The 20490-nt window shown below is 43.6% G+C and overlaps 1 protein-coding gene across 1 annotated transcript in view; it reads left to right on the forward strand.

Moving 5' to 3' along the window:
* Positions 1 to 1028: 1028 nt before the first annotated feature.
* Positions 1029 to 20490, forward strand: part of itga9 (integrin, alpha 9) — a 50796-nt gene continuing 31334 nt past the window's right edge. Inside the window, exons 1-15 of the mRNA XM_062400789.1 lie at positions 1029 to 1455; positions 1677 to 1804; positions 3642 to 3748; positions 5948 to 6071; positions 7312 to 7379; positions 9372 to 9501; positions 9586 to 9671; positions 9778 to 9840; positions 10826 to 10963; positions 11427 to 11532; positions 13658 to 13752; positions 14328 to 14418; positions 14736 to 14781; positions 14899 to 15053; positions 16956 to 17116. Coding sequence (XP_062256773.1) covers positions 1280 to 1455; positions 1677 to 1804; positions 3642 to 3748; positions 5948 to 6071; positions 7312 to 7379; positions 9372 to 9501; positions 9586 to 9671; positions 9778 to 9840; positions 10826 to 10963; positions 11427 to 11532; positions 13658 to 13752; positions 14328 to 14418; positions 14736 to 14781; positions 14899 to 15053; positions 16956 to 17116 — 1674 coding nt within the window. The 5' untranslated portion in view covers positions 1029 to 1279. The remainder of the gene's footprint in view (positions 1456 to 1676; positions 1805 to 3641; positions 3749 to 5947; positions 6072 to 7311; positions 7380 to 9371; positions 9502 to 9585; positions 9672 to 9777; positions 9841 to 10825; positions 10964 to 11426; positions 11533 to 13657; positions 13753 to 14327; positions 14419 to 14735; positions 14782 to 14898; positions 15054 to 16955; positions 17117 to 20490) is intronic.

The following is a 20490-nucleotide window of genomic DNA, read 5'->3' on the forward strand; positions in this document are numbered from 1 at the left end:
ATTTAATCTTACATCTGGTTCAAATAAAGTTTCCACATTCAGCAGATGAATTTCAACATGGTGTCACACTCTGCACATACACCGTTATGCACAGTGAAGGTCAAACATACAGAAGAAGAAAAATCTAAACCCAGTTGGAGCAGGAATGAGAACTAACGACAACAGGAGCGCACAAATACAGACACACTATACAAATATAAGCAAACTGGAACATGTAGCTGGTCTGTTATGAGGCAGCATGTACAGGTCAGACTGTTAGTTTATACTCTGACTCTGGTAGAGATACACATCGCTTAGAAAACTAATAAACTACACACAGAGGTGGTTATTGTGCACAATGAAAGGATATTGTATAGTATAGATAGTGTGCTTTACAATGAAAGCATGTGCACATATTAATGTGTAACAAAGTGTGCTCCTACACCTCCTGTATATACATTATACATTTTATCAGGACTTGAGCAGATAAAACAAGGAAATAAGAATCAGTAATTGATGAGTTGATTGGTCACAACTGCCTGTGACATGCAAATAGACACTTCTGCTTTTAACATGTTGGGGTCTTTTCATTTAAAAATTATGCAGCAAAATCTTTTCTTATAATAAAAATTATGAATCCTCTATTTAAAACAGTGAACCCAATGGCCTCCTCGCTGGGGGGACTTTATTAAACCCTTGGTTCCTCCTCTTGAGGATAAATCAGTGACGTGTTGAATAAAACAATAACCATTGTTTGGTTAATTCTTCGTGGTAAACGTTAGGTGGCGGCAGCGCGCCCTCACGTCTCAGTTTGACTCTCCACTGAAATGTGATGCTTTGCGCCTCAAAAACTCTCCGCGTCTCCCCCTGACCCTCGGTACCAGCGTCAGGTCCCCACAGTGAAGACACACGGTCCGGTTGGTCCCTTTCACAATAAAACCCGCGCCGCCCCCTCAGCTCCTATGCTTTTATTTTTCAGTTGTTATATATCCTCTTCTCCCTCACTGTGTTTTTTTGACACATCTGACTGCGTTTATCTCCCCGACAGGAGCCTGCGAGCTGCAACTTTCTCAGATTGACACAGAATGGAGAGAAGCTGACGCACCGTTATTTACCGGACCGTTAACTCTGCTCCTCCGGCTTTCCCTCATGCCATCACAGCCTGCATGTTGTCTCAGACCAGGGGGAAGATAGTTTTTCACAGCTCCGAACTCTGAAGTGTTGGCAATTGCTCCTCATTGTTTCCCTTTTCTTCTTTTTGGAGACTTTAACCGCGTTTTTACGCACGGTGCGCAAAGGGATGGCTCCTCTCCGGGGACGAAACACGGGAGTACTAAACGTTTTTCACGTCTGTCTCTTTATTTCAGCTGCTTCTTCTTACAACATAGATTTAGAACATCCTTTAGTTTTCCGCGGACCAAATTCTAGTTTTTTTGGATACTCGGTGCTGGAGCATTATCATGACAACACACGCTGGTGAGTCCCATGTTGTGCTGTTACTGGAAATGATGCAAGTTTCTATCAATGATCATGAATTTGTACTTTTAGAACACATGTTTGCACTTGGGATGCATCCTCAGCCAGTGCATGTAAACCAACCTTGCGTAATCTGTACTTTAACTTCTCCTGTGCGCAGTAGATTCTGCAGTGGCACCGTTTAATGTTCTATCAAATGAAAACTTTCCTCATGTGTGCAGGGTGATAGTAGGAGCCCCGAAAGCGAACTCCACCTACAGTAGCTCCGTGCACTCTCCTGGATCCGTGTTCAAGTGTCGGGTTCACAGCAACCCGGAGCGCCGCTGCACAGAGATGGACCTGGGCAGAGGTCAGTCACCACAGCCCGCAGCATCACCACAGCAGCCTCACAGCCACAGCCACACACACCAACACACACACACACACACACACACACACACACACACACACACGTACACACATACACACACGAACATAGAGACACACAACTGAAACAGAACTGAAACCTTTACACTAAACTAAGATTCACTATCTGGGGCTACAGTACACATACACACACGCACACACACACACACACACACAGACACACACACAAAAGCAACAGCAGCAGTACAGAAATTAACACTTAATTCACAGAAAAGTTCCCTATCCGCACACACACAGAAAAGTTCACTATCAGGAGCTGCAGTACACACACACACACGCACACACACGCACACGCACGCTCACGCACACACACACACAAACACACATGTAAGGTCACCCACCCTCACACACAGCTTGAACAGTGCAGAAATTAATACTTTACACACACGGAATAGTTCGCTATCCACTCACACGCTGCCTCTCTCGTCCACTCTGTGTATAAACTCCCCCCAGCATCTGTTTTGTTTTATCAGAATAATACAGCCTTATGCTCCTCGCTCTCTCTCTCCCTCTCTCCCTCTCTCTCTCTCTCTCTCTCTCTCTCTCTCTCTCTCTCTCTCTCTCTCTCTCTCTCTCTCTCTCTCCTCTTTCACAGAGCGACAGTTGTTCCTTTTTTAGTTCTCAACCTGCGATAATGGGGACATGCAAGAGACAAGAGTGTTCTGTGTGCAGAAGTCCATAAATATTATGATAAATATGATTTATGCCCCTGCTAATATTTTCCGAGCACATGAGCCAAAAGGTTCAGTAGCAGCACCCCCCCAAGCTCCGTTTTTGTGGTCAAAAAGCCGGGCTGCACGCATGGCTTTAATATTAACCCCGTGCTCTGTCAATGTATCACCAAGAGAGAAAGAGGCAAGGACCACATGTGCTGCTGTGACCAGTGAATCATGGGTCAGAGGAGCATAACCTTGACGGGTCAGTGGAATCTAATAACATACTGAGAGACCACATTTCCTCGGCTGTCCAAAAACAAACTACAATCGTCTTTTAAGCAGGAATTCCAAACTCTAAGGGGACAGTTTGCAGCTTGTGTTTGTGTGAACATTATTGTAAAAGGAATATTTCAGCGTTTTTCAATGTTGTTGGGAGAAAACATGATGTGAAGTCATTTGATTTGGCTCAAGGGAATTGGGGCAAGCTTTTTTCCCTCCCTCAAGTAGCTTAGGTTTCACCTCTGTTTGTTTTTTTGTTTGTTTGTGAGCTAGATTACACAAAAAACCACTGAACAGATTTAAAAGAAAAGGACGTGGTATGGGTTCAGGGAAAATTAAGTTACATTGTGCTGTGGATCTGGATCAGGGGTCGGATCCAGGAATTTTGTTTATCTCTTTCTTTAAGGAGACTGTTAGGCCTTGGCGGAGTTATGTGCTCTAGTGCTGCTATTCTAGCTTTATGATGTTTGAAGGTGACACTCAATTGATTGATTGACAAAAGAACATGCAGATAACTTAGTTGTAAAGATAGTAATCTAGGAACCCCAATAAAAAAGTTTTGTGTTGCGTATCAATCAGTTATCAGACTTCTTCAACTTTCTTATATTGGTATCGATATCTTCTTCAAACATCTAAAGTCATACAGCTCTAATTAATGTCATGATAGATTATTTCTCTTTGAGTGAACATGTTCAACTGTGTAAACTTGCAAGTTCAGCAGGAACGACTAATAAAGACCAGCGCTCAGAAAGCTGACAACAACCGACAAGTAACAAGGTACTCGCTCCAAGATGTCCTCCATCCTGACCCTCCTTGTGTTCTCAGGAAACAATCCCAGAGAGTCGTGTGGGAAGACGTGCCAGGGGGACAGGGACAACGAGTGGATGGGAGTCAGCCTGGCCCGGCAGGACAGAGCCAACGGGCAAATACTGGTGAGTTCAAAAACGCCGCTGCCGCCACTTCAGCAAGGCAGTCTTAATATGAACCATGCATGCCCCTCAAAAGCCGGCCCGATTATACCAACATCATTGTAACAAACGTCTTACCATGAACCGCACCGTTAAACCACAGCTGCTCTCAACATTACAACCCGTCTCCAGCAACAAAAAGGCCTTTGCTTCCATTCTGTGCCACATGCTTACAAGCAGAGTGGAAGTCCATGATTTTCAACTCTTTCTTTGCATACTTAGAGCTGGAGTCACAGCTGAAGCCAGCCAGATTTGGAAAGTGCGGCGTGGTTACATAACACTGTGAAGCATTCACCTCGTGTTGGGAGCTGGACGAGTCAGTGGAACAAGAGGTTTGTCAAAAGTAGATTGTTGCTTATGAAACCAGGAAAAAGGGTCATAAAGGAGAGCAGCGTTAAGAGGAAATCAGACGTAAAGTGGTGCTAATCCCAGACGTGCTTCACTGGGTGTTTGCTCAGAGATCACAGGGCAGCTGGCAGAGTTTGTTTAGGCTGTGGCCCCTCCGCGGTGGTCCCATCTAAGGGCAGCCTTTCATTAAGGTTATCCCTGGTCTCCTGCGATGGGCAGCGAGGGAGCAAGAGGCATCCCATGACACTTTGAAGGTGGACTGGACGACTCTTGAGCCCTTCAAGTGTGAATGTGCTTGAATACCTTCACTGATTGACCTCCAGCTCTGGCAGTCACAGGAATCCTTTCCCCTGAAGAGGTTGAGGTAACTGTTCAGCCCTTATTCCTTTTAATATGTGTGTCCTTGCTCCCTTCTTTTCTTTTCTCCCCCCCTGGTGGAATGTATTGGCAGGATTTACAAACCGTTACCTTCGGTTTTACTTGTCAGTCGGTACGTCAGAAAGTCGGCAGACTTCTTGGAGTTTTCAGACTTTGGGATTAGAGCGCAGACATGTGTAACAGCGAGCTGTTACGTGCACACTCTTTGGCTGCCCATAGAGAGGTATGAGAAATGAATAGGTCGTGACTTCCCAGAGCCACATGTTCCTTTTCCTTTTTTCTTTATCTCATGTGAATGGACTCACGTTCCCGTGCAACAGGAGAAAAACTGGCTGCTCGGCAGATGTGTGCAGTGGTGATTTAATTTGGACGTTCGGCGAAGGCCTTGTTTGCGATTGGCGAGTTCTTTATGTGACAACGGCAGAACATTACTCCGATACGATACTCCAGCCATGGAAGTCTCCATGTGCTGCTTCGACAGAACCTGTCAACTGCTGGAATCTCTTCTTCAGCTATGTTTATATCAGCTGATTGGTCTGTTCTCTCAGAAGGATCTGCTTCTACTCAACAGTTCATGGTGGCGTCGCTCCTACTGTTGGCCAAGCTTGTCGTTTGTTTCTCAACATAGCGTCTTGCTTCCAGACATCTGACGCTTTGTGTGCGCCCCAAACTCTTTTATTCATTTGGATTGGTTGTGTAAGTGTGTGTGTGTGGTGTTTGTTTGTGTGTATGTGTGTGTGTGTGTGTGTGGGAGGCCGAGTAGGGGAGTTAAACAGTGAAGGGGGAAATGAAGTGTCCCCCGAGCCACAGGAGCCCCCGCCACTATCCCCCCGGGTACTAAATTATTACCACATTCACACTTATACTGTACGTGGCCTGATCTGTGCCGAGCTTGTCCTCTGGTCTACATTTCTCTCCCCCCCCCCTTTGCTTTCTTCTCTGTGAAATGTTCCATTTTATAAAATATTGTTTTAAGAAATACTCCAGAAATAAGAAATGTAAACCCTGTTTTAGCGGCAGCACATTAAGTTCTAAATTTGTTCCCTCTCTGATCTTTCAGCGCTTCTTTTTTTCCTTTTTCTATTTCTCTTCTCGAGTTGCCTGCAAAAACCCGGCAGAGCTGTTTCGAAGTGAAAACATTTAAAACACAAATGTTAATGTGAAGATTTTCTCGCTGCACATTAAATCCAGTGGGAGAAACCCAGCTCTCAGGCCACCAGGCTGAGATATTCACACCACAGACCGTGGCTGTTATGGTCAGGGTTATGGATGGGCTTTAACTCCCCCCCCCCCCTCTCATTAATGATGGTTTGACAGCCACAGAGACGCTCTGACTCCAGACCGGCGAGGAAGGGGCCTAATCACTTGGCGTGCAGTCTGAAATGTTTGTGTTTACAGAGCGAGCATGTTGTCTGAATTTGTGTTCTTCTCCTGCAGGCCTGTGCTCACCGCTGGAAAAACGTCTACTACGACTCAGAGCACATCCTTCCACATGGATACTGCTCCATCATTCCTCCAACGCTTCAGGGACGGAGCAAACCGCTCATCCCTTGTTACGAAGGTACAGTTCCCTTCGACGTCACTTCACTTCAACCAATATGAACTCAAAAAGAGAAATTCTATGTTCCATCCTTCCACCCAAGTTTTATGGAAAATTACGACAGGTTGTATATAAAATAAGTTTGTGGGGGGAAAAGGAAATCGCGCCAGGGACGAGGGTTCGAGGGTCTTTGCTCATTTACATATTGACATATCGACAGGTTGTGTTTATTTCTTATTCCTACAATAGTCTTGTGACCACACAGATTTCTGTTGGGACCCCATTAGAGCTCCAGACCTCCACTTTGGGAAGCGCCACTTTCACCTGTTTATCCTCCTCTGTGTTTACGTTTTATTACGGCACGTGATCTTTACAGCCAGCACCATCACATCTGCTCCTGGCCTCTGATTGGTGTGTTGGCACAGAGGACCAATACCACGAGAGCCTTGAGGTGTGATCTCTCATTCTCAGTCCAACACGAGTTCTCTGGCAGGAGTCAGCTCCCACCATACTGGAGTTTATTTAACCAGATATATGAACATTTGTCCAATGGAGCTGCAGAGTTTCTATTTTCAACACAACTTTTTGCAAAAGTTGAACATTAATATTATTGTAAAGATGTAATTACAGCATAATTGCATTTGTATGAGCACAGGCTTTCATAGGATTTTCCAGAAGACATGTGTTTATAAGAAAAGATTTACTCGCGACTAAAACTCGGATTGTTTTTTATAACTGTAACAAATCAAATCCATTCGTTCCACAGGTTGTTTTCCTCCGGTCACACTCTACGACACTAAAGACAGCTTCCATTTGGAAAATAGGCTGCGTGTAACATTTTGAGCTGACTCATGCAAACGTCCTCCCACATATGTTGTGACTAAGAGCTGTTTACCAAAGGCTGTTCTACACCTTCATTGTGCTCCCAGGTCAGGAACTCACTTCCTTCCGTAGCTCCTGTTGCCAACCGAGGAGAAGCTAAGCAGACTTTGCATTTTATATTTACTGCATTTGATCCAAACTCAATATTTTTGTAACCTGAGAGCACTGTCAACCCCCCCCCCCCCCCCCCCCACACACACACACACACCCCTTGCTTAAGTAAGAGGTCTTCTAAGTCTGCTTCTCTGCACCCCAGACTCCTCTTGGATGGGACCAGGGACTTTGACTAGCTCCATATGGAATGCAGGAAAAAAAAAAACTCCAGTAAACGCTGGCCCGAGCGCAGAGAAATAATTTGTGGTTTTCTTTTTTCTTACAGACTATAAGCAGAAGTATGGGGAAGAGCACGGCTCGTGCCAAGCCGGGATAGCGGGAGTTTTCACAGAGGTCAGTAACACTGCTTGTTCATCCTCTTAATCCGTGTGATGGTTGTCATTATCCAAGCTCTGCTGTCTGCTCACTGGTATAAAGCTGCATCAGACAGATCACTGTTTGGTGAATGCAGCAGTTCAGGCACAGCTTCATTCATGTTCTGTTCTTTGCATTTTTCATATCAAGGTTTGAAAGAAAGTATTGCCTTTTCTCATATTCTTTACTTTCTATGTGGAGACTCATTTTATCTCCGTTAATATTGTCACATGCCTGATGTTTCAAAGAACCTTTTTTTTCCTTCTTGACTTTGACTCTCTGGTTTTCTGAGGATATTCAGATATGTTATATATGGAGCTGAGGGGAATTTCTTTCCTTCCTTGTTCTGAATTTTACAGTCAGACATAAATGTTAGTCAGCGCTCTGGAGACCAACCCAGGCACAAACACTACAAAGGTCTCACCTGAACTCTGGCGCGATTCAAGTGCTCAAGAATATAAGAGATTCTCTTTTTTCTAAAGCACAGACTCATTATTGGTATTTTGTATCTTTGAAAAACACCTTTCACATGTTTGTGTGTAAGAAGTCTAGAAAGAGCAGCTGGTGCAGTGAGCAGAGAGGGCGAGAGGAAGGTCAAATAGTTTTAACTTCTGAGAGTTTTTTTTGAGCAAATTTAGTTTGAAAGAAAAAAAATGTGCACATTAGGCATAAATTAAAATGTGAAAAATTTAAATTTGATCACTTTAGACATTTTATTTTCTCTACATTAGCGTTATGATTCTTTCCTGATGTTTCTCATGTGAAGCATGTTCTGCAAAGACCTTTTTTTGAAGTCTCAAATTACAGTAATGTAAAAATGTGTCCTGGGGCTTGGACATGGCCCTTAAGGGGAGAAAGACTTATTGAAGTTTGATTTAATTATATTACATTACATTATTAGTTCAGCTTTTTAAGTTCACCTCTTGTTAAAGTCAAGAAAAGAAAAATAGTGAATAGAATAGTCACTGAGCAGAAAACTCCTCAAAAACATTCAATCCATTAAAGCAAATTAAAGAAACTCCACTTATGTATCTTTTCCGGTTTTAGTAATGTAAACTGAATATTTTGAACTGTAGGACAGATTGAACAAGACCTTTAAACACATTTCTTTTTACTTTGGAAAAGTAACTTTTCTTCACTGTTATCTGAGTCCAGATGATTAATTGTGAAAAATCTGCAGATTAATGGAAACACTATTATTTACATCTCTCCATTCATTTCCATAAAAATAAGAATTCCCGGGTTCGCCTTCTTATTCAAATCTACTCCAACAGTCGTCAGGTGGAGGAGGCTGTAAATAGACGTTTGTCTTCCAAAGAGAAAAAGGTCCTGGAGACGCTGGCTTCCACAATGAACCCACTGTTTTAAAACCAGAGAGAAATCTTCACACCCACTTTCTTCTTTTGCCGCCTGAGAATGTCACTGTTGGTCTGTTAAAGTATTTGAATGACCCCCCCCCCCCAGAAAAGAATGCGGAGAATTTAAAGAAAAGATGTCCAACTGTTAAACCGTATCCTTGTCTGAACCGTGGGCCACCCGCCTGGTGGTGCCCAGATGTTTGAACGCATCCTGCTGAGTCAGGTCGCTTGCTGCGTTCTCCTCTGTTGTTTGTGTGAAGCGGGAGGTCTCGGTGGTGACGCGACGTGCTCCAGTGGGAACACAGCACCTTTTATTGGCCGCAGCAGAAACAGGGCATCCTAATAGTCACAGCCTAGGCCCGTTACAAGAAGAAGAAGTCCTGAACAGCTAATTTTACAGCCGTCCGTCTGCTCCCAAGTGCTCGTCACATCAAAGCTTCAGCTGGCATGCCAAGTCTGGAGATGTGGTCTAGAGCAGATAGCACAAACCAGTCTGTGGCCACTGGTAACCAGACCTGCACCCAGCAGGGTTTCCCTTTTTTTCCCTCCCTCTTCAGAAGGCCAGGCACACGGAAGGTGAAACTCAATGAATGTTGGGTTTGTTCTTTGTCAGGAGCTGGTGGTGATGGGGGCTCCGGGGTCCTACTACTGGACCGGGACCATCAAGGTGTACAACCTGACCTCGGACTCTTTCTACAGCCCAAACAAAGAAGACGTGGACTCCCACAGATACAGCTACCTGGGTAAGAAGACAGTCACTGAGGAACTCTTTGTGTTGAGGGTGTTATGTATAAGGATATGTCAGTGATTACTCTCCGTGTCTGCAGGCTACGCTGTGACAGCGGGACACTTCTCCTCTCCTAATGTGATAGACATAGCTGCAGGGGCGCCCCAGCACAGCGGCAGTGGAAAAGTAGGGAGTTCATCTCTTCTCTTCATTTCCAGCGGTCGAAATCAAGTCCTCATTTTTCGTTGGTTGCTGCAGTGATTTTTTTTGTTTTCGTTCTTCTCCGACACAGGTTTACATTTTCAAGATCGACGGTGGGTCCCTGGTGAAGAGTTTTCAGGCCTCAGGGAAAATGGTATGAGCTCGGATGTGGTTCGTCTCGTATCTGTTTTCAATCACTACGCAGCACATATTTTGCACTGAGGTTATTGTTAGGAACAGTACAACAGCATTGTTTTTAACCGTATCCGCCGCAGGGATTGTGTAGTCAACTCTTCAGATACAGTACAGACACAGCGGCGTAATTGCTTTGTTGTCCGAGCTGCTGTGTTTATTTCTCCTTTAAGCGCTTTAATGCAGTAACAGTGATTTAAAGAAGCATCGCACTCGCCAGAAAACACATCCGGGGAGATGGCTAATGCTTCTCATTCAGGGTAAACTAGAGCGTCACTCAGTGGAAAGCAAACCTCTGCCAATGCCCACCAGTCCCCTTGGATTCAATCAAGCTGCACCAAGTTTCACACACACATAGAAATCTATGAATAGTTGGATCTGGGCCAAAATTGTATAGGCTCTTCATTGACCCATTCCGTATCCTTCAACCAAGTTTTGTGGAATTCTGTGACACTGTTATTGTGTTATCCTGTTCACACTCAAATCGAAAAAAAAACTGACAGGGGTGAAAACATAACTTCCTTGGCAGAGGTAACAAAGACGCAGGTTATTGTCTTGATTTGGACACAAGATGTGAGCAGTGCAGGGAGACGTGAGCAGCAAGTGTACTTTTAGTTCTTCTTTATTTTTATATCTGATTTCAGGTCTGAACATTTATATTTATGTTGGAATGACTCTATGTCTCCTTTCTATGATTAATGATGAATGATTGTGATGATGCCCCGACTTTTCCTGGATGAAAGCTTGAAGACATATGTTGTGTTTATATTCCTTTAATATTTGTATATATATATATATCATAAATGCATATATATATATATACAGTATACAGTATATGTATGTTTCTATTTAAGGGGGTAAAGTCAGAAGGTATATTTTTACTGTTTAACCTGAAGGAGACGTGTCTGTGATCTGACCCATTGCTCTGTGGCTCGGCTTGGTTCCAGATGGGCTCTTACTTTGGCTCCTCATTGTGTGCAGTTGATCTGAACCAGGACGGCCTGTCGGACCTGCTGGTGGGGGCACCCATGCACAGCCAGCTCCGGGACGAGGGCCAGGTGTCTGTGTACCTCAGCAAGGGCAACGTGAGTGGGATCTGTGGGTCAGCGGGGAACTTGATACCCTGACGCACAGATTGACTTGCTGCAGTCTCTCTCTGTCTCTCTCCACGCAGATGTACATGTCGGAACTGTTACTTTTCGCACACTGTTGATCTTTAGCTTTGCTCCTGTTTGATTTATTCCTGTATTTATTATCATTTTCATAGAATAAAACAGTTGCGCAATGTGTGATTCAGCGGTGAGATAATTTAACCGACTAAGAACAGAGCTACTGTTTGTGCAGCTTATATTTATGAGTTATTGCAGGACTCTCTGTCTGTTTGGTTGTGAAATTGTTTATATAAAAGTTGACTGTCTGCAGCCGCGGCCAAATCGGTTTATCTGTGAGAAGCTGCAGTCATTTCACTGCTGCAGGAAACTGTAGGACCTTTCTTCTTTCATCTGTGAGCTCTGTATAAACTCTTGTCTCCCCTGCTTCTGTTCTCAGGGAGTGATGGAGGAAGGCGGTGTTTTAACCGGCGACAGCGCTTTCAATGCTCACTTCGGAGAATGCATCGCTGCGATAGGAGACATAGATGACGATGGGTATCAAGGTCAGTACAAAGTGACACTTGTAAAACTAACTGCTAGACCTTTTATTATATATTAATATGATTCAATTCTTAATTATTTTCCAAATCTATCACATGGGCTATTGGGTAATTTTTCTTGTAAAAGAGCTTTTCACCTGTTAATTCAAAGATCGGTGAAGCTCGACTCAGTACGCAACATCACTTACATTGTGAGTCCCAGCCGCCACTACTGTGAAGCGCTGGTCGCCTGTTTATTCAAAGTTTATTAATAAGAACTTATCATGTCTCAGATTTGCACCTAATTCAACACTGTACTTCCCTTGGCCCTTAACAATACACAAGCCCAGTGCAAAGCCGATATGATGAACGGTTATCAAGTTATGAAAGACTCAGAAAGATAGAAGCCAGTTCAAAAATTGAGGTAAAATCAGGATAAAAGTGTTCAGGAGGGATTAAAAACCAATTATTGTTTAAGCCGATTTCCAGAGCCTCTGGGCTCTGACTGCAAAGGTTCTGTCTCCTTTAGTTTTCAGCCGAGAGTCTGGGACAGATGGCAGGCCTCTGCTCGAGGATCTCATGGTACGAGCCAATGAGTTCGGAACTAAAAGTTCAGATATATAAAATAGAAAAGTTAATATTACAAATTCATACAGAACTTCTGGCGGTCCAAACAGAACACAGAGGCATACTCACAAACTGCAAATCAACATCAAAGACCAGCCAGTGAGTCGTGACCCCCCCCCCAAAAAATGATTTTAGTGGTCAGGAGATTAATAATGTAATAGGAAGTAAGGAAAAGAAGCACATTTATCATGCATCATTCCAGTTAAAACAAATGACTTGTATAGTACCACAACCATGGCATTGGCTGTTTTGAAAAGTCTCCTTCCAACGTCAACGTCTGCTGCACAAAATAAGTGTCCTTGAAGGAAAAGTTTCAAAACATTCCCAAGATGCAGAACAATTGGCATTGTCCTGAAGTATCTGTGGGCATGCAGACTATTATTAGCCACTGGTGAGAGGTCAAAGCAAAGTCGGGGGCCTTGTTTTATAGGTATAAAGCTTGTTACGGCTCTCTAGTGGTCTATGAAGCTACAACCCAGGCAAAGGCAACCACTTTGTAACAGCGGTCGGTGCTATTGTCCCGTACTCATGCAACAAAACCATTTCCTCTGAATTCAGGAGACTAATAAAGTCTCACACTTTATGTTCTTCACATCAGCCAATAGGCAAACGCTGGCTGGCTGAGTTTCCCAGTAGGTGCCATCATTTAGTTTTGATTACCCTGCTCCATCAGGGGATCTGTAGGAAATGTTGCCCTCTGGTGCCAGGGTGTGCACGGGTTCATCCGGATGAAATCCAAATTAGCATCACACACAGAGACCCACATTTACAGTGTCTGGTTCCCCGGTGATTTGACTTGGCGTCCCTCTCGGCCTGGAAACTGGAAGCTGGAAGCTGCTGCCTGGTTTCATCTCCGTGTGAGATATGCCTCAAGGCCTGCAGCCTGGCACAGTGTGTGTGTGTGTGTGTGTGTGTGTGTGTGTGTGTGTGTGTGTGTGTGTGTAGGGAAAGATGGCAGCTGGGAAGTACAACTCATCTCGTAACTCATCACTCTCAAAGTGTCGAAGGACTTGCTCGATGACTGTAAATATTATTTATAGTTCAACTGCTGCCATTCAATTTGAAAGAACTACCGTAGAAATAATATTATACACTCGGTTTCACCATCAACAAAAGACTTGTATAGTTCGACTTCCACAGAATGAGTTGATTGTTGTCGGATATTTTGGGTTCTTCTACAGTTTCTGCTGCACCACATGGCGTGGAAGTGTGTTGGTTTATAAAAAGAACGTTTACATATGGACTTTGTGGAAATGGGATAAGGAGACGTTGTTTCATTGCCCTCGCCAGCACTTTATAGTCTTGTTTCCACTTTCTCAGAGGTCGCACACGATTTTATTGCCACTAAAATCACATAATTGTCTATTAAGAGTCTTACTGTAAAAGCTTGTTTCCCAGGCACTGGCCCAGGCTTAATGAAGGCTTGTGTACACATACCAACAAACACACAAAGTCATTTGTGTACCCATTCATTTCTGTTCCAGCTTTTACACAGAAACACTTGTTGTGCTTTATTTGTTAGACGTAGCCATAGGAGCACCTAAAGAGGACGACTACGGGGGAGCTGTTTATATCTACCACGGGGACGCCACTGGAATAATAAGCAAGTACTCAATGGTAAGACAACTCCTGGGACATTTTGTTATCACCAAAATAGTTGTTAATCTTTCCAATTTGACATCTTTGTCTGCGTCTTCTGGGTGTAGATCTTTTTTTAACCTGGCAATTCATTTTTTTTTTTTTTTTTAGGTAGTTGTATTCTTCTGGTATTTTTCAGTTCTGGTATTTTTCACAAAGACACCCCTTGGAAAATTCCTGGAAAATGCATGTCTAAAAGCAACAATAGTGTCATGGTGTTTTTTAGTAGAAGGCAAATAAATCTCATATTGTTATTCTCTCTTTAGTAAAACCAATAGTTGTCTCTTTTACACTTGCTCATGCTCACATTAAACTACCAAGATAAAATACATCTATTAATTGAGCTCAGGAAACTGCCAGGCTGGCTCTTTCCCCCTGTTTACAGTCCTAATGCCAAGCTGAGATACCACATGTGTTATTTTTTACAAGTCTGTAAAAGCAATGATTTATGTATGAAAAAAAAAAAAACTGAACCCAAAAATAACACATTACACAATGTGCTTGTGTCCGTGTTGGCTCACGAGTTGTTTGAAGGCTGGTATCATCTGTTGCAGAAACTGTCTGGGCGCAGTGTTAACCCTGGTCTGCAGATGTTTGGCCAGTCGATTTCCGGCAACGTGGACATGGACGGCAACGGTTACGCAGGTGAAGTCACATCATACTGGAAGAGAGCGTCAGGGAAATTGTGTAAAAACATAACAAATGGAAAAAGGATGATTAAATATTACTTTTTGTACCCTTCTGGTTTTAGGCTGTCATTGTGCTGTAAGTGCAGAGTTTCAGACTCATGATAGAGGCATCTTGTTTACTGCATTCCACAGCTGACTTCCAGCCCGAGCCGGCATGACAGTTAAAGACCTCTGTGCATTGTTTGGGATTTGCAGGTGTAAAGAGTGCTGTCAGCAGATCATATCTTCTTTGTGGTTGCTTATTAATCCATCATGCTCATGTGTTTGTTCTAGATGTCACCATTGGAGCGTTCATGGCAGATAGCGTGGTGCTGCTGAGGTGAGTGACTGGATCGAACTCTTGGACACAGACCTGTTTTTTTTCTACTCTGCCCGAGTCATTTAAATGTCTGATATCTCCCACACCGTGTTCCTGTGGCGGCTGATGTGGTCGTAGGTCCCGGCCTGTCATTACAGTGGACGTCTCCATCTTCCTCCCTGTCTCCATCAACATCTCGGTGCCGCAGTGCCACGAGGGCCACCACAACCTGAACTGCTTCAACGCCACCGTCTGCTTGCGCTTCCGGGGAAGACAGCTGCCCGGACAGATAGGTATAGAGGAGAGATGAAGAAACATGCAGGCCACTGTGATAGAAAGTCCTTAATTCATATTTAAGTTGGGGTTTAAAGAAATATTATTTAATATATTGAATAATTTGCTAATTATTCTTATTATTTTGGAGAGTTTTATGACATAAAGACTCTAAGCTAAGGGTTACAGCTAGCTACAGTCCACCCAAAGAGTGTATATTAATATAAATGGTATGTCTCCACTTTCTCCCACTATCCTAAATATTCTGAATACAAACACCATCATCTTGAGCATTTTGGAGAACCAATCATGAATCATGACATTTCACCCTATTTTTGCGTTGTGTTGCGGGAAATCAATACAATCAAACCAAAACCTACTGTAAATACTCAAGTGTGATACCTAGACTGACAGAAACCATCTTTAAGAAAAATGTATTATATTTATATATGTTTAGACTTTGTAGTTTGGCCCATGTATCATCCATTAATATGGAGGAGGTGGCAATCGAGATGCTTGGGTTTGTGAAGCAGTCATGGTGCCAATCTTTAAGTAAAGACCACGGTATAAATTTCCTGAAATTTTAAAATCACTTAAAATATATGTCGGTGACCAGCGTCCAAACATACTGACGTTCTAATTCTTGTTGGCACAGTGAATTTTGAAAGTGATTTTCAAAACTTCCGTAGTCACTTGTCATTGCTCTATCCTGCACCTGCAGATGCATTAATGCTAAAGTGAAATTCATAACATTTAGACGGTCATTTAAATGAGGAAAATGTGTGGAGCATGATCATAGGGTCACACCCTCAGTGTGGTTAGACCTTGGCTGTCGTTGACTGTCACTGCTTATGGCCGATATTTTGCCCTTCAGCCTTTGCTTACTGGCTCTTGGGTGCGGTGCCTGTTGATGGCTGAGGTGCAGTCCTGTTCCAGTGTTTGGGTGTGGTCACCCGGAGCCGCCCCCAGGGGAGCAGGAGTCCTGCCATTACATAATGACTACATCCCGGCTCATAGGAATAAAGCTTCTCTGTTTAGCCGTCTGGCGAACGCCATGGAAAATGTAGCACTATGTGTTTGGTGACTCCCATAATGAAACCTTGCCTTGCCTCCTCTGTAGTGAGCTCATGGCGTTCCCTCTGTTGGAGGGAGGAAACAGTAGCCTTTGGTCCGACTGGAGTGTGTGCACTGCCCCTCCCACTGTTTTACCAGTATGACACCCTCTTGATGCAATTACTACAAACTGAGGCTGATTCATTCAGAGAACTGGGTTTCAATGGCCAGAGGCCCGTATATGGGTTTCTCGTAAACATTAGTAATGTTTAACATCATGCTCATGATTTCTCATTTCAAAATAGATTTAGTGTCTCAGCGTCACTTAAGCCAGGGGTGGGACCTGCAGGAATGTAATTATTGAGATGTTTTCTTTCACAGCAATAGAAGTTCTGCTCTACCGGTTGGAAAATTCATTTCCCTTTTTTGGTTAATCCTTGTCTGCTTACCTTAAGCTACCGAAATATCTGCACAAAGGCCTATTTTTAAATATAAGAGCACTTTGTCAGTATCCATCCTAGCATGAGCTAACATTATTAAAAATAGTTTACGTTTCGGTAGATGAAAGATCTTCAGATGAAATCGAAATTCATCACGGTAGGAAACCTATGGGGAAATTACATTAATTTGACTGAAATTGCTTCAAATTTTCTGAGGCAAGACAGAACAAAGAGCTCCTGTTAATCTCAAGTCATATCAGATGATTTGACCAGGACACATCCCATCTGCCCTCTAATTTGACAGCACTTGAGATCATTTATCACATTTAGCAGAAAACCGAAACCCTGCGTACTTCAAGATTATCTCCGCTGAGTGAGCCGCTGCTGTCGGCCGATGTCGTGTGTGACAGCGTCTCTGTCTCTTTTCAGAGCTGCTGTACAACTTGACGGCTGATGTGGATAAGCGACAGAAGAGCCAGCCATCGCGGGTTTACTTCATTCACAGTGGATCTCAGATCAGCCAGATGAGCCAGCAGCTCAGCCTGGACATCAACAGGGAGCAGTGCCAGCCCTACACTGCCTACGTCAAGGTACGCGTAGATCGTCTGCTGAGCTTGTGTTGGGTCGTCCGCTCATTTCCCACGACCTTGAGTGCTCTCACTCCGCAGTGTGGATCAGTGATATGAATTATTTGCTTATGTGCTCTGTGTTTCATCTTTATTTATTCATGTAGTCTTAATGTTTACATCTAAACGTTTACACAGATTAAAAACAAGTGGAAAATATTTGAATGTCAAGATGTCACACATCCCATACGCCTTTTCTCAGACATGAACTCAGGAGAAAGTCCACACAATGAGGTGTCGACTTTCGCCTGAGTTTGCCTTTCACATATGAGCAGGAGATTCTCTGGTCAGACATGTTTACAACAACACAGAAAGCATTCAGGAACAATGAAGCTGAGGCTGATTCAAAATCTCTTTTGATAATTATTACATTATCCGGAGTTCAGTGCACGTCTGAAAGGAGCCATAGTGATGTAAGAGTGAAGGCGTTAGATGAGCAGGCCTCTGCTGGGAAGTTATTTGTGTCCCCCTGCTGAGTTAGGTTAAAGGTAACAGTCAGGCAGTTGGCGGTTCGTGAAACCATGCGGCTCATTTGTGGGTCTGCAGAAACAGGACACAGATTCTTCTTTGTCATTGCACAGTCCCTCCATTGTGTTCCTCTGTGATTAGGTTGAGTGGCCACAGTGGGTCCTGGTCCTGAGGTCACCATGTATGTATCACCTCCTGTAATACAGAGGCCCGCTGCAGGCCTGTACATTTCCCTCTTAACGGTCCTCTCCAGGCACTTTCACCGTGGGAGGCTGAGCTGCGAACTGTGGGGGGGGGGGGGCTGAGGCTGTCATCACGGGCCTGCCTCTCTTCTTCAACCATTCAGACTGTAATGAGTGCACATCACACACTCCAGTATCAAGGTTCATTCAGCAGAGCCTGGACTGTGTTTATCCAGACTCTTCATTAAAACTGCATGGCACCTTTCAAATGCAATTTTCTCTTCTCTTCATTTAAGTTTCAACACAGAGGACATTAACAGGAGGGTTTAAGTCATGTAAAGTGGAGGTTCTACTCAAAGTAAATCGGACATTTCAACACTTGAACCAAATACCCTCAGGTTTGTGGGTGGGCGAGTGAATTTCCGCTCAGTCTTTCCTCGTAGCTGCCACCTATCTGTGGCATCTTCCTGGCGGTGAAATAAACACACTTGAACTTTAAGTGCCATCAATCAGGCAGACAACGGCTTCAGTGAGGAGCCGTATTTTGCAGCTATGTTGGTTATTTGAGGCTCTTATGCTGCTCGATAAAGTTGCACCTGGATTTCGTTAAAGAAGAAGGTTGTTTATTGGAGAAATTCTGGGAAATAAAAGACTGATGCCACCCTTATGTCTGTTCCTATGAAGCTGGAGCTGGGAGATGGTTAGCTTAGAAAGACTGGAAACGGTGAAACGTTTGTCTAGAGGTAAAGTTTTGTGATAAGCTATATGCTGCACCTTTCTGGGCGAGCATACTTAGTACGAATGAAGTAAACGTGATATAACTAGTGACCTTTAAAAGTTCCACCAGGTGTATTTTTGTTATCTTTGCACAAAACAACGTGAATTGGTTTCTCCATGTTTCCAGCCTTTACATAAACCTACATCAATTATCTCCTGAATTAAGCTTTATATTAAAGAGACAAATATGATAATTAACCTTTTCGTTTAAAGTCTTGTCTGCACTACTGCAGATATTTTTCCCTTCATTTACAAATGCTCAAACAAGGATGCCAGTAGGGAGTGTTAAAACCGACATCACTGATCCGTCTAATACTGAGGAAGAAATATTGTGCTCCAAGTCATGTTGAGCGAGTCAGGAACCTGCTTGTAAATTGTTGCAGTGATGCTAAGTTTAAGCTGTGACTTGATGGAAGGCATTTGTAAAAACGCTGTTCACGTATCAGGACAAGAGGCCTGAATGCAGAATTTGTTTCTTAAAATATCTGTATTGGTGTGGATCCCCATGCCCTCAAAGGTTTCTGCCATAAGTCAAATTAATATATCCCAAAAGGCTAAACTATACTTTAAATATTCTGTAAATATTTACATTTAAAGATGACAAGCATTTTCTGGGCTGACTTCATACAGACAACATTACATCTTTCCTCTGTGGGAATATTTTGATTGGCTTCGACTGAGGTGTGAAGTGCAGCTGCAGCCGTGAGGATTGTTTTCACTGTATGTATTCATGTATCTACACATTCCACCTGCTCAGCAGCAAAAAAAAAACAAAAGCAAGATTCCCAGAGCTACCAAAGACTGAAAAGCCACACAGGATGGTGAAGGTGTGGTTCCCAAATCACAACCTTACCAGACGTGTTTACGGGCTGAATGACTGGTTTATGTATGAAGAGTAGTGACCTATCGTGATAACAGAAGAAAGGAAGGATCACCATAATCAGTCCCACATCTGTCTCGGGTCACGTCTGCTTGACCAGTTGCATCATTTATATTCTCGTGTCCTGCCCACATGAGCCAGTTCTTCCCATTCCCTAGTAGAGGTATGCTAATGGAAACCAGCTGCCTGCCATCTTTAAGGGTGGGTGGCAGGGGGTGGTGGAAGGGGCGGCCTGAACGCCCCCTCCTCCCTGCTCACAGCTGAAACATGCAGTGAAAAACACAGGGCCGCGGCGTCACAGCAGGGCGGTGGGTTGCTGTTGTGTCAACAGGGGCTGCGTGCTGGCACTGCTGATGGAAAACCCTCACGTCAGGGCTGATTGCTCCGGCCCTGATGCGTGAGGGGCCGCTGGAGGCATAAGGCACTAACTATTCTGAGCCACGCTCACGTTTGTAACTGCTCTGACCATCTGTCGACCCCCCCGATTGTTTACTTTTTAAATTAAACACTTTTTATCGACCTCAGCGAAACAGCAAAGTTAATAAAGCACTTTTTTTAAAGTCGTTTTTGCTTGATCTGAAACCATCTGACATCGAGTAAAAAGCTGGACGGGCCACTCAGTAAATCATCCACCGTCGAGAACACAAAGAATTTATCAGGAGACATTCACAGAGCTCAGAAGGTAAAAGTTCAATCCTAACATTTTTGTCCTGGATTAAATCCTTCTGAAATTATGCAAGTCTTTCTGATCATTTTAAACATGTTTTCGTTGGCAACGGCTGACAGCATACCGGCCCCTCCAGATGGACTTTGTTTGGTTATTTATAGCTAAATAAACTCCACACAGGCTTTTTACTTGAGTTGTAGCTCACATTAGGGAGAATAGTTCCTAAAAGTGATGACTGAAGAATGATTAGGGCTCCGATAACCAGAGGTGCTGTGCGTGAGATGGAAATGAGTCATTTAGCAATCGAATCATCAACTGTTTGGGGGAAATTCCTCAGTTGAATGTGTTGTTTTAAGTAATTCTG

The sequence above is a fragment of the Platichthys flesus genome, chromosome 12, assembly GCF_949316205.1.
Source record: "Platichthys flesus chromosome 12, fPlaFle2.1, whole genome shotgun sequence".
NCBI lineage: Eukaryota > Metazoa > Chordata > Actinopteri > Pleuronectiformes > Pleuronectidae > Platichthys > Platichthys flesus.